Below are 26798 nucleotides of genomic sequence, written 5' to 3'. Positions count from 1 at the left end.
TAAAAAATAAACTATGCTAAATATATGAAATTTTATATGCCTCTCAGGATGTGTGCATAAATACAAATTACTCGGATGTAGTTGTACATTTGCTGAGTTATTAGCTGGTCACTATAAAGCGACAGCTTTTAAGTTTTAAAAGTGTTTAAAAAATGGCCCTATCGGTAATACATGAATTATACACTGTTCTTTTTAATTAACAAAGCTAACGCAAATGAGTAATTTATTAATGATAAAGAGAGGAAAGTAAATAGTATCATTTTGTGGACCACGAACTTTGTGAAACTATGTGATCCGGTTTTCTGAATATTATCTCTGTCATCGTAATCGCAAGTTCTGTAATATACGCACAGTTCTTCAATTCTTTTCAAATTTTTAAACAAGATGATCCAAGAAATAAATTCTTGGATCATCTTGTTTAAAAATTTACAAAAACCGTTTATATCTTATGTTCGGGATGCAGATCTAATTTATTTAAACGGCTTATCGAAACGGTTTTTTTATTTCTAACAAGATAAAAAATTATGAGGAATAATGAACCACTTCGGTAATCCTTACTTTTTTTTTTATGCCACACATCGATATTATTTTTAGGTAGGTACATAACCAGTTAAGGAAAATATTTTTAATTAAAAAATTTCGAAGCACTTTTAATATTACCTAATTATAATAATTAAATCCAATACAAATTTCTTGTTTAAGCTAGAAAATTAACGTCAAGAGTCCAAAAAGCCACAACACGTTCCCGCAAAAAACCTTGTGCTAATTAAATTCAGACAATTTTGTATAAGTTTTGTAAAAAAAAATACAAAATAAGCTGTCATAAGGTATATGGAAAGGAATTTAACACTTAATTCTATACAAATACAGACAAAAGCATTCCAAGAATTTCTTTTATATCAAGTTTCAAAATATACTTAATAGTAAGTAACCTTTTTGAAGTTGTTAGTGAAACCATTACTGATTTATTATTACACATTTTTCTACAAATACTGTTTATCGTAGTAAAAAGATGCTTTCACTCTCGTTGCATAATCTAATATTGCTTAGTTTGCCTTTGTATTAACAGAGGTACATCGTCGACGTTGCACAAGCCGTGTTTTAATCTTTTAGACGACTTCGACTCCATTTTTTTTAAGATTGACTTACTAAGATTCATCATTATCATCATGCTTTACCGGCCCACTACAGATCACAAGTCAACTCCCACAATGGCCCAGAAGGGTTTAGGCCGTAGTCCACCACTCTGGCCATGTGCGGATTGGTGGACTCTACACGTCCTTGTGAATAAACGTGTAACATTTTTTCCTAGTTATGATTTCTACTGACGTTTATTAATAGGTAGGTCTTAAGGTACATCTAAATAGTCACTATTGGTTCTTATGTTAATTTGATTCTACTACCAAGAATATCAAATTTGATGCGCACAAGAAGCAGATATCGTACTTAATAGTTCATAAAATAGATTATTATCGAGGTGAACATTACGCTATCGTCGATTCCATCTTTATGGGTCAGAAAACGATTCAACCTTCCCTATATTTTAACGTAAAGTCGTCATTCACCATAATGCAAAATGTCTTCGACATTTTAAATTACAAGGAGTCTATTTAATTTCCCTTTACATTGTTAATAAGAATGACGTTTAATTTTTATTTCATCCGAAATTTATTTACTTTACCTAAAAGTTAATGAAGTTTGCTTTTATGAACGTACATTTCCGAAAGGAAATTTTTCATAGTACACAAAATTTTGGGCTAATTTTTAAATTGTAAACCTTGAAGGTGCAATATTATCTGTCTGTCGTAACTGCTTCTTGGAGTACTTATAACATTTGAAAGTTTTATAATTGCGTATACATTAGTAAAATAGTAGTCAGTAGTAAACTTTTCTTAATTATTTAAATATTTCAGTCTGTTCCCCTCCTCTTGTTCAGGTTTCTTACAGTTTGTTAAAAAAGAAAAAAATAATTTATATTTGAATAACCACCTCCGTCTCTTATCAACTCACACAAACATTCTTAAATAAATATTACAGGAATAATTAAGTCATTTGACTTGGAGAGTTTTTGGAGGTTTTTTTTTTCCACTACAAGTTAGCCCTAGACTATCAACTGGTGGTAGGAGAGGATGCAGTCTAAGATGGTAGTGGGCTACCCTGCCAGGGAGTATGGTAGCCATACCGCTATTAGGTTTCTACGCGACATCACACTTGAACACTTAGCCTAGCCTAGCGCAAGTCTTTGTCGGTAGTTTAGTAACTACCACGGTCAAAGCCTTCACCCAGACGAGCCTCATGAAAATTCAAAAATTAAAATTGCCCCGAATACCGGGAATCGTACCCGAGGCCTCCTACTTAAATTCACAGCGCTCACCGTTTCGTCAGGGAGGTCGCATCAGTAATTACGCTGTACGAACCAGGTTAAATCATGCAGATCGAAATTGTCAGGCCTTCTGATAAAATTAAATAGGTTTCTATCTGAGTTACGGAATCATTATGCTTTTTTGTGTCGTATCACGATGATTTTTTATATTGTGTCAGTCAATCTAAACTTACTTTTAACAAATTAAACATTCTAAAAGAGGACTAGGTATTAAAAAAAAAATACATTATATTTTATTCTTCAACTCTCAAAATAACCATCATTCGTATATTTGTTAAACAAATTAAACAAACTAAAATTTACCATTTATTTTAAACTGGACAACTTTTCTGGATTAATTAAAAATATTTATTATTTGTTTATCAGAGCAAAACTCTCTTAAATAGGTAGGTAAGTTTTTTTTTTTTTGACATAAATAAAGTGTTTAGCTTTAACACATTTCAACAACCGATATTTGTTATGTGTGCACCAATAATAGGTATACCTATTAATTGGAGCTACAAATCAATGACCTATCATTTCGAAGCTTCTTTAAAGTAAACAATGGCTGTCGCAAATGACCGCCCCTGGGGATTTGCTAAAGTTTTAGATTCCGTTATCCATTATCTTTTTCTATCCCTATTGTGATAGGGAAAAATAAATCACTGCAAAATAATAGAGAGATAATTTTAACCTATTCTTAACCGATTGCGCCGGTCAAATGATTAAATTGATGAATAAAAAAAAAAAAAAAAAAATATTTTTGCTAACGTGGACTTAACGTAACGTGGTACAAGAAAAGTAGATTCCAATGAGTAATGCCACAGCGAAAACGATCCGATCAAACTTTTTATTTATCTTCACAAAGCAACTTTTTTTTTAGCACTTCTTAAAGCAGCACCAATACGTAACATGTTAAACCACTCAACTTGCAATAAAAATGCAAGAAATATTATGTTAATGCGTTAATTAAAAACTGTTTACTAAAATTCAGTTAGCACTCATCAGCTCGAGGTCATAGCGGCCGTTGGTGAAATACTTGTCATGTACAGAATTTCTGGGCTTTTAATTAAAGCTCGAGTAATTTAGAGAGGGCCAGGGCGTTACCACCACGCGTGGGTATTAGGTACAGTCTTCTGCATACTCATTTGGAAATGTTTAAACAGAGGTGCCTCGTAGGGAGGTGGGTGGTGATGGTTAGTTCTCCTCTACAGATAAATTAATAATACCTACCGCTTGGCTATACGCATAGCACGCATGTCCGTAAGTAGGTCTACAGGGTGTTGTGCACTTCATTTTATGGATTTCAATATTTAAATTAGTGGACTTTACATTTGCACGAAGTAATAGTGAATCAGAGAATCAAACGAGCTGCATGGAACGATTGGATGACGCAAGGCAAGGAAAGAGAAATATGGAAAAGGTTGCGGGAGGCCTTTACCCGAGAAGGGGCTCATATTTCCTAAGATAATCATAATCACAATTACTGACCAACCAAACTAAGAATGTAGATTTAAGGATATAATTGTGTACTAACTTAATAACAACATTTGTAAGTAATGTAAGAGATGTGAGAATAAAAGGCTTTTTATTTTTATTTTATTTTATTTTTATTATTTTATTCAATAATGAGTGTAAGACAACGGACAAAATTAAAAACTCTGTGTAAATATTTAAATCATATACTACTACGAATATACTACGAAAATCATGTGGCGGTCTTTGTAGGCTTTCTCCTGTATTTGGCTAATGAGCTTTGACAAACCACTCAAATTGAGTTAAAAAATGTTTGAGGTCAAGCTAACGCACAACCCCGTCTATGGACTTAAAAATGCTATAGTTTCAAAATTATAGTTTAGAGTGCAAATCATGCTAAAGGAATACTAACTGCCGAATAGATGACAACTTAACTTGAATATAATAAAGTCTCTATCGCCTCGACCCGAATTAAAATTAAAACGTTAGTTTTAAATCATTTTATATATTTTGAATAAAAATGATTGCAATAGCCATTATACGCAAAATCGGAAATAGCTCACGTATAATGAGCCAACGTTAGAAACACTTCGAAAGGATGTCATTCAAATGAATATGACGTAAAAAACATCAAATTTTCGTGTAGAAAACATCAATGGTTTCTGCAAAGATTTTATGCTCCTAAGAAATTTCCTCCTCCTTAACAATTGCGTTAAGTAGATGTGTTACGTTGCATAGGCTCCATGTAAATAATTTCATAATAATACGTTGCGCACGGGTCTTTCAATTGTAAAAGTTTTGTGAACGATAACAAAAACGTTATATTATATTAAATTTAATTTAAAATAAAATTATTAAAACCACCCTGTATATTCAGATGCGAGATGTAAAATTTGAACGGAGTACAACGTACACCTATTATGAAATTCGTGCACACATAAAGCAAGCACACACACTAAGATAAAGTACTCGGACTTGGCTATTGGGGTGGGTATAGAATCCTTGCGACTCCGACCCGGCTTAAATTCTCATATTAATATGTATCTCCTTTAAGCTTAGATTTCTGGAAGCCGATGTTCGTCGTAATTGTGTCGCCATTATAGACCTTGTTAACTTTATACTTCTAAAAGGTTACTACAAAAAGTTAATATTTGTCTGACTCGTCCAAATAAGAAATAAATAAAAATCTCACTATTTTATCCGCTTTACGCGATTTAATAAAATGTTCTTAATAGAAAAATGACTAAGTTACCTCTAACGCAAATTAATATTAAGGCTATCTTAGTGAATTAATAAAAAAAATAAGTAAAAATTAAAAAAAATATATATATTATGTTTAATTTTATTGATTGTTACCTTACAACTCTTAGAATGCGTCTTAAACTACTGACAAAAAAAACTAAAATCTCGGTTTGCAGTGACTCTACCACCGGTTCGGAAGGCAGATTCTTCCGACTAGAGCCGGAAAAACAATCAGCAGATATATACACAATGGTTTATATTTGAACAAACCTACTTCACTACGTCCACTACGTTCACTACGGCGGCGTTTAAAATAATTCTTTAGCTGCCTACTCCCCCAATGGGGCACGTCACTATAATTTTTTTCTCTCCCGACAGGAATAATTGCAGGCTCCCGTTTTCCTAAAAAGAAAAGCAATTTTCTCACCTTTTACAAATCCATTTTATTTAGCTATAAATAAACATTTTGGTTTTTATTTACAGCTTTTTATTTTTGACGACCAACGCAACGGTGAGGGCTATGTATTTAAGTAGGAGGTCCCGGGTTTTATTTCCGGCAGGGGCAATTTGGGAATTTATTATTTCCGAATTTTCTCTGGTCTGGTCTGGAGGCAGGCCTTGGAATTGGCTAGTCTATACCCTACTGACAAAGACATGCCGCTAGGCGACTTGATGTTTTGGTGCGATGTCGCGTCGAAACCAATTAGGGGTATGACTACGCTACTACTCCCTAACGGGGTAGCTCGCTATCTTCTTAAACTGCGTCATTACTTACCATCAGGTTAGATTGTAGTCAAGGGCTAACTATAAGTGGAATAAAAAAGAAATTATATTTCATACTCTTCATCATATTAACGACGCTAGTTATACGAGATGCATATAGGTTATCCTCATTAACACGAGTTCAGTGCACCAACGTTGCTAATGATATAATGAAGTTACGTGAATGTAGGTAGTGTGACGCTAAAGGACCCGGTCCCGGACCCGATGATCATGTTAGGTAGGTACCTACTACATAAAAACCATTTAATTCGTCGCCGAATATATGTAAACTGAATTGCTTATTAGGTATAAAACTACTAGCGGTCCCGGCCGATGTCTTTCTGCACGCAAAAGCAGTTATAATAATAATAATAATACTTACTTATTTACCAAATAACCACATTACATAACAAGTACACATATAATTAAACAGATCCTTCACATTCGACTGTCAAACACAGTGTGCAAATGTTTAAAAAAAATATATATATAAATTACAATTACAAATGTTGTTGTACGGTTACAAAAGTTGACCAAGTAGCTATATTACTGTCTTTAAGGTATTCTTTTATAAGTACTTTAATTTTTTTTTTGTTGAGAGTTTAAAATACATGATATCTTAATCAAATTTGGTAACATACCTACAGCAGCGCCATCTATTGGGTAACGCCAAAATACAAAAATACAAATAAAAATGTAACCTAAATATTAAAAAAGCGCCCAAAAACACCTTGCCAACACTTTTGTAGGATATAATTTTTTAGATATTTTTTTCAATCAATCTCATCTACGTATATTATAGAATATGAAACTTAAATGTGTAGTACTACCTAATTATTTCTTTACCCCTCTCTTACAAAGCAAATGATCAACCAATTGACCCGACTTTGCATGGAAATAGCTAGAAACTAATCCTATACATATACATTCCGATAGCAATTAATAATCTCATTTATTTAGGACAGTATAATGAACGTACCTATCTAGGCTAGATACATTCATATTAAGTAAGATAGTTTTCCTACAGTGACTCAGTAATAATTTAAAGGTAGCATTGTTTCACTTGAAGATTAGGTAAAGACTATTTTTACGTACTGTGCGATTGATATAAGTAAAAATGTGTTGCGCCTGAAGTATTGCAGATATCGTGGTCTACACGTGACGAAGTTTAGTTACCTCCTGAATGTTTAAACAGTGTTCTACCCTTTTCAATTACCCGCCGAAAGAGGGTTTGTTTCACTGTCCAGGCCTGGTTGACAATCCTTTTTGGGACGTTTAATTATTTACGGAAATTTCTTAATTTAGACGCAACTGAAAAATCTAAGTGTTGACAGAGTTTTGTACTTACTTTACTTTCATGATAATTTCCTAACGTTATTTTAAGTTAGATATAAAATATAGGAACTTAGTAGTAATTTTATTGATGTAAAAGCGAAGCAACTATTGTATAAATCATGTCACGCAAAAAGTGTCTTAATAAGTCTTAAGCAAGGCATTATTAAAAGTTGACTAAACATCAACATAGAACCGTGAGGATCTAGACAGCTCTGGACATCTTTATGCCGACTACCTACACAAGTTTCTAGAATACACTTCCAGCTTCCATACTTCCATTTCAGACGTAACTGCTCTTGCTAAGCTCTTGTCCATATAAAGAAAAGAAAAGAATACTCGCTCGTTAAATACAAATAAAACACACTTATATGTTCGTACTCGTAAACACGTTGTTCAGTGCACACCGCATAAATTATCATAGATTTTCCACCAGAGATGCGCCAATGTATCAAGGGGTAATATTTTAAAGTTCACTTAAATAACTACGTAACGTGGTGCTGTGATCTCATGACGTTTGATAGACCAAGTAAAAATTGAAATAAATATTGTTTTTGAATTTGCCTGAAAACTTATTGTAATATTTATTTACTAAAACTAAATTTTATAGTCTCTATAAGTCACATTAACGCCGCCAAGTCACATAGACTGTCTCCTCGGAGTAGTGCAAAAACGTATAAGTATCAAAAGAAGTTAAGGAAAACAGTCACGGTAGAAATATGTGCCTTATGCTATGAATAGAGAGGTCAATATGCTTTACAAGATTTTAGATTGCCGGTCTGCTTCATACCTCCGCGTTAATGTGAACCGATCTTAAGGACACAGAGCCTAATAAGCTATGTTAGCTAAGCTATCTTTTTGATTAATGAATGAACCTAGAAAAACTACGCTATAGCGATTTTAATGGTTAGGATTACTTAAACGATAAAAAACCTTGGGTGTGAATTGCTTTAATTTTATAGCTTAATATTAATTTACTGTGAGATGGTGATAACAAAAAAACTACCCGGCTAAGTTTGTTGTGGGCTTCTTAGACCAGCGCGCGTTTGGAACCCTCGTAGCTTTAGGTTTTAGTCGTCGAACTAAGTACAAATCACCATTCCCTAACAATTATGTAAGCATATATGTATGAACGTTTCATAAGGGCCTATGCGCGGCCTACAGGCACAAAAAGTTTTGAATTTGAATTTTGAATTCGATATAATTTATTTTTAACTTAAACATTAATCTCTTTTGGCACATTCTTGCACATCTCTGGTTGAAGCCATCCATAGATCGTGAAACAACGTGATAAGACAAACAATATTTAAATTGTAAAAGAATGATAGAAAAGAGAAACTGCTGAGTTCTTTGTTGACTTTTACTTGATAGAATCTGTCTTCCAGACCGGTAGCAAGGTCACTACAGACAGACGGACTTGTCGTTTATAAAGTGCACATAAAGTAACCTTCTTGAAATAAATGAATTTAAAATTTTAAATCAGTTCAGTTGTCAACTCATGCATATGAAACGAAATGTATAAACAACGCGGAAACAGCTTTCGATTGCTTTCCGGGTTAAAAAAAAAGCATAAATACTATAAAAAATTGAAGTCTCTTACCCCAAACGTTGCTTAGATAGATCAGTCAATCTGGATAAGTCTTTATATTATTTATATCTACTGAATGATGTCTTGGTAGGGATTTCAATAATCGTAAGTAATTATGAACTAAGAAACTAATGAACTCAGGTGTCTATGTGGGACACTAATAAGCTGACGCTGATGATCTTAAGAATCAAAATGTCTCCTTTCTTCCATAAAGTTGGCTAAGTTTATTTATTTATTTAATTTATTTATTCATAAGATACATCCGCAATTAATTGTAACAATAATCAATTATAGGTGTTTACAGCATAAACGTTGTTATCTCCAGTCACATTATAAAAAATATAAACTAAAATAGTTATTTAACTAAAAACTATTAAAAATAAGAATGTAAATATTAATTAAGCAATTATAACAGATTGATAAGAAATATTAAATTAAAATTGAAATTTATAATTAAGATTATTTATATTTAATTCAAGTTAATATCTAAACTTCTATGCGGTAAATAATAGCATGAATGTTTGGGTACCGAGCTAAGTTTAATAGGAAGCACTAAGGGACAACGCACACACGCAATAGAAACCTGGAATAAAAAGTACTTACTCCCCGTCGTTTAAAATCAAGTTAATTGGTAGCTTTTTAAGCTTTTTAATGCTTGCTTGCAAACAAGCAAACGCACTTTCGTGTCAATCAAAATTATTGTCAATACATATTTTGACATTGCGTGTGTGCATAAATAAGACATACATATTATATGAAAGATATGTTTTTAGTTCACACCAAATGGTATTAAAAATATTTATATAATATTTTGTAATAAAACCTCCATTATATTTATTATAAGTCCATTGTATAATTACAGTGAACAACAAACTTTCTTTGCTCTTAAAACCTGTATACCTAACGCAAAATGTAGTATGCAGTACGCACATCCCGTCTTGACACTAATCCACTTTTGTTTTCATTCCACTACAGCTTAGCCCTTGACTGCAATCTCACCTAGTAAGTGATGAAGCAGTCTTAGATGATAACGGGTTACCCTGTTAGGGAGTATGGTAATACCTACTCCCTAATACATAATCAGTTTCTACACGACATCGCACCGGAACACTAAATCGCTTAGTGGCAAGTTTTTGTCGGTAGGGTGGTAACTAGTTACAGCCAAAGCTTCCCACTAGTCCAGACTAGAGAAAATTCAAAAATAATAAATTCCCAAATTGCCCTGCCGGGAATCGAACCCGTGACTTCCTACGTCAATTCACAGCGCTCGCCGTTGCGCCAGGGAGGCCATAAAAACCACCACTACCTTCAGGAAAAGGAACAAGTGCATAAAACCAAGGATCTCCAAACAAATATTTACCGTCCGTGTTATGTGGTTTATCTTGCTTATGCCGATTATGTATTTGCGATATTTGCGGATAGAACCTAAATTTTGAACTAAATATAATTTATACATAATCAGATATTAACGTTTCCAAGGTAGGCTTGCTGTATGGAGAGTGTTCGAATCCATTTACTGTTCTAAATTATGCGTAAAACGTCCATTTGACGCTCACCCCTCTTCCCTCTTATCGCTTGGACAGGGAGCCTCGGGCGGGGGTGCCGGACTAGGGCAAATTGGGGGGTTTTGCAGCCCCCAAGTGAGGGGGGTCCGAAGTCCTCACCCTTTAGCTACCCTGAAGTTCCATCTCTCACACCTATAAATTCGGCACACACACCCTATCGGGCGGGGTGGTCATGGCGTGGTGGTACCAATCCTTTCGCCGCGGCCGTGTCACATTTGCCAGGCCTCCGGTGACCTCCACTACAAATTAATATTCAGAAACGTTTCGGTTCCGATCGTTAATCATTGCTTTCTCCCGGACTGCTCTGCTCATGTAGGTACGATTGTACGGAACACGTCACGCCTTCACCTGATTACGGTAGCAATCGTTATCACCCATTCCTAATAGCAACGTTAAATATCTTACAATACAAACATTAAATTAAATAAATTTTAATCGTAAGTAAAAATTAAAGCAGAGAATCAAAAATAAAGAAACTGTCAATCAACATTACAAAAAATTTGAATGCCATGCGTTTAAGAACCCATTCTCCTGAAACCGTTTTGATTAAAGTTTAATTAATGGCCCAAGATTTCACTGAGATGAAAACATAAGTTTTTTTTTGGTATATTCATATTAAACAAAAATGATAATTCTAGAAGTCCAATTTACCCAAAACAAACAACTAATAATATGTAAATTTAACTATAAATTCCTTCTTCAACTTTTAAAAGTTTTATACTTTGTGAAAATTGTTGTGTTATAAATTTCAGCAACTTAGTGCTTACTAAACTAAAAACTTTCGAGTAAGCATTTAAAATAACTCGTAACTACGAAACTTCTTCGTGCTTACGAGTTTTAGTTATATTAATGCTGCACGGAATTCATTAATTTCCTTATTAATTATGTCACACAAAAAAGAAGCTCGAAAATATGCAGTACTATACAATGTACGCATTATTTTGGTACTTGTGAAACCAAGATTTTTACTAACAGACTTTAACTAACTTTAGATTACCGTTAACAGACTTTGATAGTCAAAAAGAGAAGTAATTTTATTATTTCGATGTTAACGTACGCCTTGTTTGTATAGAATGTATTTAACATAACAAACGTTTGAGTATGTCATGTTAATAATGTTTAATGTTTAGTAATGTAAAACAAGATCGTGAATGGAATTTGAATACGCACTAAGATAAAAGTGCTTTGGCAATTTTCAATAACTGTTTTAATCACTATATGTATTTACTTCACAGTAGTAAACTTAGAGTCAAATTATTAAATGTTTTTGAAGATTGAAGTAAAATTAAGTTTCGCAAAAAAAAAGTATAATATTAAAAAATATGTATTTTATTCATAATAAATAGTTAATCACATTAAAGATTTTTATTACACGACTAATTATTTATTAAAATTATACAGTATAGCTTATACTAATTTAAAGTGGGTAGAGGAAGGACGTCGTAAAACACTGTAAGAAGTAATAAGTTGATCACACACAAAGTTGATAGAATAATCTTAACGGTGGATGAAATAAGGAAGGACATCAATAAATTCACAATGTAGTTTGACCTCACGACCTACTCTTATACTCGAAAGATCGAAATACTCTAAATTAAGCTGCACTAACATCTAACTGAAATCAGAAAATAAATATTTTTTCTGGATTACCGTTGTAAATCAAGGATGTCAAGGATATTATGGTGTTAGTTTTAAGTAATAATCTGCCCACTGTTTAAGATATTTTATGTCCATATTTAGTGTTATTATAAAAGTATAATCTATGGTAACACGTCTGACTGGACTTTATGAACCCATTTTTATTTTAGAAAAGCCATCTTTTAAAATATAACGATTTATTATTGTTTATAAGAATAAAAATTCTTAATTTAAAATCGGTAAACTTTCTCTTGGACATCAATTGGTAAAATATAAATAAAGAAAATAACAGGATAAGTGAGAGATATCTAAATATAATTGATAATAAATATTCAGTTGCTGTTTTTATCTAGTTATATATTGAGTAAATGACGGACTAAGCATATGGCACATCTGATGGTAAGTGAAAACCATTGAAAAAAATACAGCTACACTTGGCACGTTATCCGATAGATACGTCCTACAAAGTGCCAACCTGTGTCTATCAAAGTTGTAAGCCTCGTGCATATAATTAAAAGTAAGTACATGATGGATATCAATAAGACTCTTGCTTTACTTAAAACATATAAGAGCGACTTTACTATCTGCAACATTAGTCTTATTCATAATAAATATGTAGAGTAAGCATCTTTGACATGTTTGTATCCGATATCTTATCTATATATCTGGATATTGTAATTTAATTATTAAGCACGCCTTAAGCCTTTTGTTTTCTATCTGTTAAAATTTTTGATCGATTGGTTAATTTGAAAGTTTTGCACATCAATGTTACTTTACCACCCGACACACTTTGGTCTAAGGTTTTAACTGTATTAGTTAACATATATTTTTGAACAAAGCGAGATTTCTTTAAGTCTAAGGTTTTAATTTCCCGATCTTCTTGATCATAGTCTGCTTGTGAGGGAGCTTTATTTTCTTCATAATCGGACATAGTTGAGCTGGTGCTGTAATTACAGACAACGTCTACTCTAATGACCTGAACCGTAGCGGGGCTCTCTGTTCTTGATATTGTGAGACTTTTTCGTTTTCCATTTTTATGAAATGTAATTTTTGTTCCTTCATTAATATCGTTTTTTGAATTTTGAATTTCATCAACGTCGGATTTATCGCTAATTTTGTTCGCCTTTTTATTTTTAATATCAAGTTTATGTTTTCTCCTAGGTCCTGTGCTTTTTAGGTCTACTTGTGTGGCTTTGTTCTCCTTAGTTTTATTATTTAGACAATAAAGTACGATACTAGATTTCCCGGAAGATGGTCGAGAGTGTTCATTATTTAGAAAGTATTTCGAGTAGTCATCAAAATAATCACTGAGTTCGGAGGAACGGCTCGCTTCTTGTAGATCAAAATCATTGACCATTTGCTTAACAAACATGCGATGTTTCTGGTTGTGGGGTAAAGTTTTGTATTTGAAGCTGGTTCGCGGTCGACGCTGTTGTTCGACGCTACCTTGAAACTGTATATTTTGCACTGAGAGGCACAAATCCTCTCTAGCTTGGTGAGGTACTCCACTATCAATATTCTCATTGAAGTTATAATTCCCGCTACTGTTGCAATAAAACCTGAAACCGAAATTACATTCAATGTTGTGATTTCTCAAACACTAGTTAGAATGCAACTTTCAAACCTTTCGAAAATGTCCGTCCACCGTGAATCATCACTGTGTTCTGGATTAACCATACGCTTTTGGCAAAACCTTCCAGTCTTTTCACTAGTTATTTTCGTCCTATATTTAGATCTCTCCTGGAGATGTAGCTTTGCACATTGCATTTTATGAGAGTCGCTCTGAAAGAAAATAATTATTTAATTTAAAGATACGTTAGAATAATGTCACGAAATTGTGGCTGGATGTAAACGGTCCCAAAAAATTTTATATCGGTTATATATTTTTTTTTCAAGATCACGTCAATCACCCATTACTGCCACGGTATATAGGGGGGATCAAACTTCCTCTTACTTGGTAAGTTAAGTTAGTTCAGCAGTCATTTACTTTTGTCATTACATTACTACAACATTTTTGTTAGCGGACATGTTCAACTACGGATCACGAGGTGTTCGGTTTAGCACCTTTCTCCTAGGTATTTGACGGCCGAAAGCGCAGTGAGCAGTGATCCTGCTGGCGTAGTCCAAGGCCGTGGGTTCGGTTCCCACAGCTAAAAATTGTTTTTGTGATGAACATGAATGTTTCTCAGTGTCTGGGTGTTCGTCCTGTATATTATAAGTATTAATTTAATATTCATCGGTCATCTTAGTACCAATAGCCACGCTTACTTTGAGGGTAGATGGCGATGTTTATATTTGTACTGTCCTAGTATATTTATTATTTATTATAATTATTATTATTATTAATAATAAATAATGAATTATTTATTTGACGCCGCTGACGCGAAGTATTATAACTTACTTTCTAGCAATAGTATAATCCTTAAGGCCCACCGAACCGCATCGGAGCAATTTAAAGATTTTAAGCTCAAATTCCGATCTCTAATGGAAGGAGCCAATTTGATATTTATTAATTAATCAATTTATTGCTAGGTAACCTGAATAGGTAACAACTGTAGTTTTCTTTTAATTAGTTATTAGTGCACGAAAGCTTAAAAGATAGCTAAATTGAAGGATAAAAACGCGTGAGGGGTCCCTGGATGCCGGTCGGCACGAAGTTCAGCTGTACTGAAGTGGCGTTGGAGCCTAGCGACAATCAACAAAAATATTCAAACTACTATGGATTACAAATTACGAAGTATCCAATGATTTGAATGAATTAATTAATGGATATACTTTTATTGCATACCACATAAATTATATATAAAGTTTACAATTTGGTTTGGTTGGTAAAAAGTTTAAAATCTAGTTTACAAAAATAAAATGTGTAGATAATTATTATTAGACTGCATAGGTCTGATCCCTCACACCGCAGTATTTTTCTTACTTTTCCAATACCGTCGTAACTTTTAAATGAAGCTTCCGATTCATATAATTAAAAGACGAATTTACATGTAAACATTCAATCTCTATTATAATACTATTTTGCAGGATATCAATTCATATGATCAAGATACAAAAAGCAGTTATTGTGACTTAACTATAATCTTTAGTATGAAAATGTGTTTAGTACTTCTTGAGAAAATCACGCCGGGACAGACATATATGGGATGCATAATATGATAATTTATTCCGTTATAGATATATGAATAAATATATAACAGAATTAAATTAAAAAATGTGTCAGGATAATTGTACAATGTTTACAATTTTGTCTAGCTACACATAAAATTATAAAATGAAATTAACAGATAACAAAGGATAACAACCATTACTAAAGTGCCATACAGATTAAAAATGCAAAAACATTAATTTGGTTTATAAAAAAAAAAAATGTAAATTACAATATTACAATTACTTATCACGAACGATAGGGTTGCAAAAGCTCATAGGTTGATACGAACTCACTTGGTTCCTAGAAGGCCAATTAAAACCTACTAGGGGATATACCAAGTACCAACATGTGAATTATACAAGATTCTAAAATCAACTTTGAAATGTCCATAAGATTAACGATAACTTACTTATAGTTTCATTTCAATACCATAATGAATGGCAATAGGTATAAATGAAATAAACAAACGGTAATAATAAAAGTAAATTAGCAATTACTGCAGAGGACTTAGCGAAGCGTCTTATTCTTTTTCAAATACATTGTTTAGATTCTATTCATTTTGGAAATAATTATTTTGGTCTTCGTTTAGTGCCTTCCCTTTCCTTCTTACAATGCTTTCTTCGGATTAGAGAGAGATGGAAGTGTGCAAGGATTTTTTTTTAAAGTATTGATAAAGCTACAATGCCGGCAGGATGGTGTATTTGATCTAGCATCGTAGCGGTCCACATGTTCTTGGGAATGGCTTCGCCAACGATGCAAAAAATGTTTCTGTGTGCGGCTTGAGCGATTTTGATAATTTAAAAATAATCTTACGACTCAATAATACAACGTAGACTTCTATAATAACATGTTGTTTCTGGTTGTTATGATTATAATAATGATACTCATTTATTTTATTTAATGTTTTAGGAAGCTCATTTGATTTGCAACTAAATCGGCTCTATTGCTAGTAAATTCTGGTTTCAATATATACAATCGCGACGTTTTCAAAGTGTCGTCTTCAAATCTATGGAATTCCGTAGAGTAAAGTCATTTTGACGACTTAATTCATAGCGATTTATTTTCATTTTTAGAAAAAATTTAAGGAATGGCTTAATCGTGACTTGGCGATATCGCTTCACAGGTTTACTTTGAATAATTACTGAAACAAAATAAAAACACATTTCGCTGCGTCTTGCGAGCCGCCGTCAACGGTATTTTTAGCAAGCTCAAATTTCAACGCGGCACGCAACCCTGTGAATTATACGACAAGCTGAGCTAATTTTGTCAGGCAATAATATCCAAACTGTTAGAAACATTTATTGTTACAAAGAGTATCTGAATGCTGCTTATAATGATTTTTGTCAAGTGATTTATGTGCCTCAACCATAATAAACTTTTTCAAATATTTTTTATTCCTTTGACGCCTCTGTTAGTAAATGAAAAAAAAATTCAAGACAAGATAGTCGACTAAAAAGCTTCTCACTCGCATAGTTCGTTAGTTTTTCCATGATATAATTCAGCTGCTTTTAGCATTTATGTAGAACACATTTATAAAAAGAAAAATCGAAGGGGTAACAATCAAGTTCAACAATCAAGAATAGTTATTCCTTCTATATTATACCCGCACACAACTTCGAAATAATAGGCACAGCTGCTACACGACTAGACAAGCACACAAACGCACATCCTCGGTGCATCCATCGCACACGGACATCTTGTATAAGAAAAAAATGCATTATTATTATCCTGGAACCAGGACATTGATACTGTGTATTCAATTTTAAGCTCTATTTCCAGTAAAACAAGGAATGAACTAGTAAATTCTAAACATGAAAGCGATTAACTTAGATTTTATCCTTAACGGAAGGAAAATGTGCGATTGTAGAACTTTTTGGTACTGCCAGAAGATTCAATATTGTTTGAATTTGTTTAAGGAATTTAAGTTTAATAATGCTTGAAAAAATCCCTATGTATTTTAGTAGGCGCCAAATGCACGTTGCACTACTCCTACGAAATCTATAGAATTTCGTTAGACGTGATTTTTATTGCACGTGGAATATTATCGGCATGCTATGTATTTTTTGTTTGCACAGTAAGGTTAATGTAGAGTTACTTTGGATATCTAAGTACATCTTGAAATGCATTATCAGCTAGTTTAATTTATAAGGTATACCTATGTAGCTAACTTAATATTTTTGAAAACACAATAGGTAGCATGAAACTAAGAAAGGCAATAGGGTAGTGTATTCGCTACTCATTATATTTAAATGGAATTAATGCTGAATTTTATTTACAAAACAGTTAAATTATATCGATCCGGAATAATTTCAATTATTTCTGAAAGTATCTTTGTATTTTTTCTTACTTTTCTCAAAACACAACTAAGTCTCTTATTTCTACTTCAACGGGGAATAATAAGTAACAAAGGCCTTAGCAGCTCAGTAACCATCTGAAACAATTGAGTAAATTAGAAAAGGCTTGAGCTTTCTTTGAAAGTTTATTTTGTAACGGTTTAAAATTTAACTTGTTAGTAGGTAGGTATTTACTTGAATTACCTTTCCAAAAATTAAAACAGTTTTTGACAAAGAGAAAGTCAGTGAGGTTGGTCGACTATTTTATTCTTAAATGTTGTATTAATAAATAATTATTTTAAATGAAGAAAACTATGCTGTCAAATCACTTAGTACCTAACTATATGTGAACATTTTACTGGTAAAAGCGTAGTCATTTGTATTTATATTTGAGAATCAATAGATTTTAATTGGGTATTGTTTTATTAAAATCGTAGAATAGTTGTAACTATTCTATTTCTATATAAAAATACTTTAGCTACCTGCCTTTCTAGCTGCTCTTGATATCCCCTAATTCGTTAGTAAAAGTATGATTTTTGAAATAAAAACAGTCTTATGCTCCATTTAAAAAGTTTTTAGGTTTAAAGGAGGCACATTAAAAAAATGCATTTATCATATCATTTTTGATAGAATGCAATTTTTCCTCCCTTAATGAACTGTTAGATCTATCCTCGGTCGGTCGATAAATAGTTTTAAAAATGCGTAGGTAGGTACTAAGGTGCTTTATATTATTTTAAGCGGCGTGCTTACTGTAACTTGAAATAATATGTAATGCCGTAGGCGTACCTGTATATAACATAATAATGCATATTCCCACAAATTATATAATAACTTAACTTTTTTGAGATAAGATAAATTAAGTTATATTTTCTTGTACAATATTATCCTTAAATTAAATTATGATAAAGAAAATACCTTATCTATACATATACCATCTATGGGTTCCGATGATCACATTGGTGCAGATTGGTTTTCCAAATCGTATGATACCTACCTTCCATGAAGCAAGTGAGAACTTTCAACTAAAGGCAAAAGGTAACAATAGAAATACCTGCGTCCCGAATCCCTACTGAAACGGGATATCCTTGACCTCTTTAAAAATTAAAGGCGTTTATTCACTTGCTTCGCAAACAATGGCGGAACTGGCAGGACCACTTTAATACACACTTTAATACAACCTGTCGCTGGGTCAGATATTACTATAGGGGTCACCACTCACAACTTCCATACCGTATTGATTTCACTACCGCATCTTTAGTCCGTTCGATATTATCATTACAATGGATGACCCCCTGCGTCTTTGAGAAATATAATCGTATCCCTGACCACGCCCGTTGCTAAAAGGTATCTTTTTTGTTACAAATTAAAAAAAAATTGACTTAGTAACATTTTAAATGGCACAGAGATTCGTTTTACTATCAAAGCAGGCTCATATATAAACCTATCTACTTTCTACAGTAATAAAAAAATATCAGTTACGCAAATCAATCTAATCGGGTGGCGACTACTCACTTACATGTATTTACACGAAGCAAAATATTGATTATTGAAGATGCATTATGTATAATGCATATCATATAAAGATTTTGTATTTAGAATATAATATTATTATCATATTGGTACGTCTATAGTAGATATAAATTCTAAAATGTAAAGCGTGTATTATGTTTTTGAAGATCGCCATCTCGACCGCTGTTACTTATGAATTGCAATGCATTACACTTCAAGTGTTCTAATTTAAACTCGTTATTCTACTGCCTACCTCCTTTTGCTTTAGTCAGCAGTAATAGCACCTACTAGTAGAATAACCTCCTAGTAGAAAATCTGGAACTTTACGAGCAAATACTTTTTTTAATTTATGTTTAGGTTATGTATGTAATTATTTCCGCCAAATGAAAAGTAGATATCACTTCGTTGCTCAAAGTCGGTTATCAGGAGTGATTTCTATAGAAATTGCCCATATTCACAACCCCTTTGCCCCAAAATCTATCACAGGCCAAACAAAGCCATGAGCGCGAATATGTAGCAGTGAGTAAATAAAGGGATGATATATTGTGAAGACTGATGTGATTAAAAAAACTATTTCCCTTAGTGCTGTCAAGGTGCATTCTAATAAGTGTTGTGTATTGCGTTTTACCGGAGGTCGATAACATTTCATTAACAACAACTGTTTACTAATGATGTATTGAAAAGCTGAAAATAGAGTTAAACAACGATTACTTATAGGTACGGTTAATGTGTAAGAAATGAGAATACCACTTATTGAAGAAGCAAGAAGGACATGCCGTTTGCCTGTCCCATTGTATTAGTTGATATCATTAAGGCAAATCTGACCTACAGAATATTGTTTTCTACTATGTTAAAAAGGTTTTCTACAAAACAATACTGACTATAGTCTATTTTCCTTAGCTAATAAAGTAAACAAACCATAGGTTTTTCATGCAGAGCGCGCGTCGCTTTCGCAAGACATTAAAAAATTGTAATTCAAGAATAAACATAGCCTCGAAAAATAAATTATGGATATCGATAATCGGTAGATCATCCCTACCGATTCTCAGGTGAACGTAATCGTTGTGGGAACTATTTCTACCGTCTCTATTGAAGAATGTTTCCGTCCCTCTCTAAAATTGTTAGCGAGACAATCTTACACAAAGCGCATTGAATACGATAGATGATTGAATGAAGCTTCAACGCTTGCACTAAACGAATGTGATGGAAAATATAGTGCAGTTTTTGATATTATTAGCTGCCTTGTTGGTCTAGTGGCTAGTACGTTTGTTTACAAACTACGAGGTCCTGGGTTCGACTACCAATATCGAGCTAAAAATTGATAGGTATTGAGCTTCTCGTACGTGAAAAGCAGTAAACGTAGAGGGTCAAGCTCTAAATACTGTGGTCATGATTGACGTTGATATTCTTTATTGTAATCTTAATTTAACATTTCATATATATCTAAGCATTATCATTAACTAAGATGGGTGGATCATTAACTTAGATCCCACAGCTGGGTGCAGGAAATAAAAGGATATATTAAAAGTTGTGACTCTCCATGTTGCTCCGACGATAATTATTAAAAACTAGTGATAATAAACGGGCCTAAATTCATTCCAAAAAAGCGAGGGTCGATAAGTTGACAACTAAGAATCATTATACAAAACGCATAATTTGACAGCCACAGTTGTTAACTCATCGCAAATTTTGTATGGAGATGACAGATCACCACCGATTAGCAACTGTATGGAAAAATCACTGAATAGGGACCAGGGACCCATAAAACGGAATCGAACATGCTAACTAATAGAGCAACGAGGCTGTTAGTATATGAAACAAGTGTAATTATTATTAGCTTTATACACACGTAGGATTACTTGTAGACACTTCTTAATTGCTAACACAAAACACCCAATAGAATCCACGTTCTTTAGTTTTATCAGACAATATTTTAATCAATTATTATTTAGCTGTCTGTAGATTTTACATCAGAAACAGGAGCTAAAGAAAATTAATAATGGATGGGGATAATGTAATTACCAAGTGGCCTAATTTATAAAGTTCCACATTGATCATCAGCCTAATGAATGTCACTCCCGGAAATAGGTTTTCTCTCTGGAAGGGGGAAGGGAACAGCGCTAGTAAGTACCCGTCAGGCACAAAGGTAACGTTCTGATCTTCTATAGGTATAGCATTATTAGCAGGTGCTATTATAGGCATATAACATAGGCAGCAGCCCCAGCTCAACATATTTCGCGAGGCGAAGAGGAATGGTTCGAACCGCAACTATGCCTCATACCTTCTATTACTTTTCTAAGTAATTTAGTAATTTTTACATATAATTTACATTTTTTTTTGTATTATAATTCTGTTTTGAAATCATAACAACAACAAGGCAATTAAATTCAATAATTTCAAGTAGGCTTACTTTACTGTAAGCTCCTTGAGAAAGTCAAGTTTTCAGTGTTACCTCTCGAATGTTTCGTTAGACAGAATCTACCGAGAAGAAGCCGGAAAGATATTAATCTTTTGCACCTTTCCAACTTCAACAAATTACATTTTAACATTCATTTTTTTATTTTGTTATAAATTAAAATGGAGACGTGTGTTTCCAAGCAACGCTGGCATCGATTGCGCAGTAACCTCAAATAAAGTATGCATTAGTATGTATTACCATACGAAAATTACCATAGAAATAATGTTAGAAATAGTTTCTGTTTCTTATAAACTTTCCGTAGACAACAGGCAGATGGCACCTCTTGCTAGCCTCGGTCGCTGGCGCAGCGTTTGACCAACAGTAATATTTGCAAACTTCATTTAGAATTGTGAATACGAACAAATTATCTCGGACAAAGCATCCCTTGTTTAATTTACCTGAAAGCCATCACTTTTAGAGATAAGATCTTTTTAATAACTATCTTTTTCCGTTTTTTTACGTACAACTATGTTCCAACTATTTGCGTCTTTCAACCAGGCTCGCTTGCTAAGTAGATAGTGCCTTTAATTCCAAAATTAATCTAGGAAGCGAAAATTTTGCTCCCCTTTTATTTGCAACCAAAGTGTCCAAAGAACGTTTAAAGCTTTCATAGCGCTTTTGTTAAGTCTCTCACTCTAAAAAGGAAAGATACTTAATAATAGCTCGAGATGCTAGGAATTAAAAACCTATTTTTGTTTTTGTAAGTAGGTATTCACCTCTTCATTATTATCTTTCCGGGTATTTACCTTATTTTGTTTTACATGGCTATGTCGGTAGGTAGGCTGGTATCTATCAGTGTTATTATTTTCATAGTTAAATAACTATTTATTCTATTTCAGCTATTTACAAGCAAACAATAATTAGTAAGATCATAGTTTTAGCTAAATTTTCATGACATTCAGCCATGTGCAATTTAGCTTAACAATGTAGTTACTAGTGAAGTAAATAACAATGAGTCGTATTTCGGTGCCTTTGTCGGTTGTCTTTGTCATAGTCAAAGGCGCCGCTCGATACGAATTTTTACCTCGGGGCCATTAAAAATCGCTTTCTAGGTGAAAATATTACTTGCAAATTGACTTACTAATGGCATATTTTACAAGCATAATAGGTACTAACAATGGGTTTAGCTTGGGATCGATACAAGTATTGTAGCTATTTAGTTATCTACCTTCCACGCACCAACTCAAATACATTTAAGAACTAATGTGAAATAATAAATGTGGAGTTTAAACCTACTTGGTTTAAACTCCACATTTATTATTTTTTCATAAAAACCGAAGTTGTTACAGATTTTGTCTATAGTTGTAGTTTGTAGTTAGTTAGTTGACATAGGTCTTTTGTAGGGAGTTCCAAATTCCACGGTTCTGTGCCGCTTGCATCCAGCGGATACTTGCGACGCGCTTAATGTCGTCTGTCCACCTATTTGGGGGTCGACCAACGCTGCGCTAACCAGTTCCCGGAATAACGACTTATAAGCGACTTATAAGAATTACAAATTAAAGAGAATCAATTAACAGTCCAATGCTGGTCTAAAAGCGTGTAGTGCGGACGGGTTGGTGATCCCAGTAAAAGGTAGTAGTAGGACAGAGGACGCTCCTGCCCTTTCTCCTGCTGATACCCGCGTAGTAGTAGCAGGTAGCAGAGGGTTAGCAGGTAGCATACTATACTAATAGATAAATTAGTTCCCTAGAAAAATAGTTTAAATGACCTTAAGAAATACTGATTATCCAAGATGAAGCCAGTAGTTTTTTTAATGATTATAGTTAAAATATTTTCAGTTAAATAAGCAAAAATGTATTAATAACTTGCTTATTTATCTGAAACTCGAGTTTGATGACTACAATTGCACTTTATCAACATTATCATCATCACAATATCAACCTACAGGGCAAGGTCTCCTCTCAGAATGAGAAGGGTTATGATGTAGTCCACCACGTTGTTCCAGTGCGGATTGGTGGGCTTCACTCGTCTTTTACAACCTTATTGAGAACTCAGAGGCATGCAAATTTCCTCACGATGCTCGTTTACCGTTAAAGCAAGTGATATTTTAATTGCTTAAAAAACACATAACTTTGAAAAGTTAGATGTGCGAACTCGGGCCTTCCGAAAGTGAAGCCGAGTTCGTAACCACTAGGCGATTACGCTTGGATTTATGAAAAGTAAAGTAAAATAATTTAGGTATCATATTATAAACGTCTCTTACTATTGGCCTCATAAGAAGGCTCAGAGTCACTCAGCGGGCTGAAAAAGGTCTCTTTGAAAAAAGATACCCGCTGCTCACAGGAGCAGTATTCTTCGACGTAGCCAAAGCTTTCGACAAGGTTTGGCATGCGGGCTTAATATAGGTAGGGCATCCCAGATAGAATCTTGCAACTGCTAAGAGACTATCTGAGCGATCGCACCTTCCGTTACCGGATAGATGGCACTCTGTCATCTACCAGACCCATACGAGCCGGAGTCCCTCAGGGCTCTGTTCTGTCACCCCTCCTATACGCGCTTTACACTAGCGACATCCCAAAGAGCCCCAACGTAGAGCTAGCCCAATTTGCGGATGACACCGCCCTCTATACAACATACCGAACCATACCTCGCATCATATCCCGCCTCCAAAAGGCCATCGAGCGCTTAGGCGCTTGGTTTCGCCAATGGAGGATAGAGGTGAATCCGGATAAAAGCACAGCAGTGCTTTTCACTGGACGAGACGTCCCTGAGGGACAAAAGAGACCTTAACTTATTCAACCGTCCGTCCGTGGCAAAAGACAGCCAAGTACTTGGGTGTAACTTTTGACAGTCGCTTTAACTTCGCAGATCACATTAGCGCAGCCCGTAACAAGGCTGCCTTCGTTCTCGGTAGACTCTACCCCATGTTAAACAGACGTAGCAAGTTGTCACTTCGCCATAAAGTGACACTCCATAAAACCTGTGTCCGCCCCATCATGTCATATGCGAGCGTCGCCTTCGCGTTTCGCCCTCCCTCCGCATATAAGAGATTCCAGACTCTCCAAAACCGCTTTATGCGCAACGCTACTAGGTGCCCCTGGTTCGTACGCAACGTCGATCTCCATAGAGATCTCAAACTCCCCACTATTGCTCAATATTTCAAAAAACTCTCGAAAATCTACTTTGAGAAGTCTATCCGACATCCCAACCCTCTCATAGTTGCGGCTTCTTTTTACTCACCCAACCTTAGCGCCACTCTCAACAAGAGGAGGCCTTAAGATATCCTTCACGACCCTGACGATCAGATTACTACTGACAATGCTCCCTATCAGAATACACAATCAACCTATGCACAGCGTCTTTGCCGGCGAAGACGAGGTCCCCGACTTCTAACGTCAACCGGACGTGGGCTCGCACCACGTTCTCGGAAGCGTGCGGATTAATCACCGTCCGTAACCCTTTCACTCCAGTCGTCGCCTGAGCCGAGGTTCGGCCTCACATGATGCGCCCTCAGGCCGACGCTCCCTTCGCTTCTTCGAGCCCTAGGGTTCAAACTCTTCCTGGCAGAGCCCCATTCCGAGGCTCGCCAACAAGCCCGCGTTACGCTGTTAAAATCATTAGGGTTAATCAGCTACACACAATCCGAAAAAAAAAAAAAAAAACTCGGCGGGCGATGGATTGAGCTATGCTAGGAGTATCTCTACTACTACTAGTATCTCAATCTCTAAATGAGGAGATCCGTAGAAGAACTAGAGCTACCGACATAGCTCAGCGAGTCTCGAAGCTGAAGTGGCAATGGGCGGGGCACGTAGCTCAGAGAACTTATGGACGTTGGGGTCTTAAGGTGCTAGAATGGCGACCCCGCACCTTTAAACGCAGCGTAGGTCGACCCCCAACGTGGTTGATAGACAACATCAGGCGGGTCGCCGGGAGCCGCTAGATGCAACCAGCCCGGGACCGTGGATTACGGAACTCCTTACAAAAGACCTATGTCCATAAGTGGACGTCAATTTGTTGAATTGAAGATGATGATGAATAGAAACTTAGTTGGTTAGGTAAGTAGGTAGGTTCTTTACCTACTAGTTCTTATCGTATTAGGCTTTCGAGCTCAGCTATTTTCAGCATGAAATATCTTCATAGGTACACCAACTACAATACTACACGCGTAACTTTGTCAAGTAATCGTGGCATAACATTTTGTGGCGCGGCAGTAAAGATCAATATCGTATGGTGCAAAGACAAGTGCCTAACTTTATATAAAATCGAACTAGGGTCATTTCGCCTGTTTGCGTCCACTTAGTGGAGTTGTTAGGTTTGAACGTGAAAAAAAAAAATGTCCGTGCGGTAGTTTTTAATCAAATATGGTTGTAATGTAGTCCCTATATAGTCTTGTCAAGTTTCATGCACAGTTTTGGACAACGCATCTGATGTTTTATTCTACACAGGTACAAATAGCTGAAACAGGCGATTTTCCCATTTTGCGTCCACAAAATCCAGATTGCGTCCGCCTGTGGACCAATTGGCGTCCACCTGTTTCGAAATAATTAGGAAGGGAAATAGGAAATAAAAAGGGAAGCTTGTGATTTTAATCAAAACATTTATTTAATACCTAATTGCTGATATCATAAAAGTTAACATAAATTGCACTTCAGGATATTTTTTTTTCTCCTCCAACTAACTCATGTCGATGGCTTTATACGATTCTATTTTACCATTTCGGTACAAAGCCCTTAAAATTTGCCAAGTGCGAATCGGACTCGCGCGTTCCGTGTTTTATTTTATTTTTTAATATTTATTGTTATAGCGGCAATAGAAATACATCATCCATGAAAATTTCAACTGTCTTACTATCACGATTATTGAGCTACAGCCTGGTGACAGACGAACAGCGAAGTCTTAGTACTGGGTTCCTGTTTTTACCCTTTGGGTCAGGAACCCTAAAAATGGAACAAAATTCAAATATTGGCAAATATATAAAATAATTTTCGTATAATAATTGTATATTTTTAGGTTATAAAGAGTATATTTAAATAAAATTATATAAATTTTACTCTATTATTTTCGTGTGATAAAAAGATGGACGCAAAATGTTATAGGGTTTCTTATGTAGGAAAACTGTGCGTCCAAGACAGATTTTTGACATTCATTATCTTTTTTTATATTTCTAATAATATGGACGCAAATCTGCCATCATATTATGCATGTTAATGTTGTTAAAATTGATAGGAAGTTTATATTGTTTTTCCCATGTTATCGTATTTAATCTTCATCTTACTGAGAAATAGTTAGAGTAATCTGCGTCCACGGCGGACGCAAAGTGGTTTTTTTATAAATTTTATGTACTAGTTTGCGTCCACCTTATATAAAACTGTCAGTAGAAAAATATAAGCACAAACATCGTTATTCCTATAGTGTGGTTCACAATTAAGGTCTAGGGAT

At 34.5% G+C, this 26798-nt stretch overlaps 1 protein-coding gene across 1 annotated transcript; it reads right to left on the bottom strand.

Annotated features, from left to right (window-relative positions):
- Window positions 1-12662: 12662 nt before the first annotated feature.
- On the bottom strand, window positions 12663-13732 carry LOC120636625. The gene is made up of 2 exons (XM_039908184.1): window positions 13590-13732; window positions 12663-13524 (listed from the first exon to the last, which is right to left on the bottom strand). The coding sequence occupies exons 1-2, from the start codon at window positions 13730-13732 to the stop codon at window positions 12663-12665; spliced, it is 1005 nt and encodes a 334-aa protein (XP_039764118.1).
- Window positions 13733-26798: the final 13066 nt, after the last annotated feature.

Source organism: Pararge aegeria, chromosome Z (assembly GCF_905163445.1).
Source record: "Pararge aegeria chromosome Z, ilParAegt1.1, whole genome shotgun sequence".
In the NCBI taxonomy this organism is placed as follows: domain Eukaryota; kingdom Metazoa; phylum Arthropoda; class Insecta; order Lepidoptera; family Nymphalidae; genus Pararge; species Pararge aegeria.
This window is presented reverse-complemented; position numbering and strand designations above follow the sequence as displayed.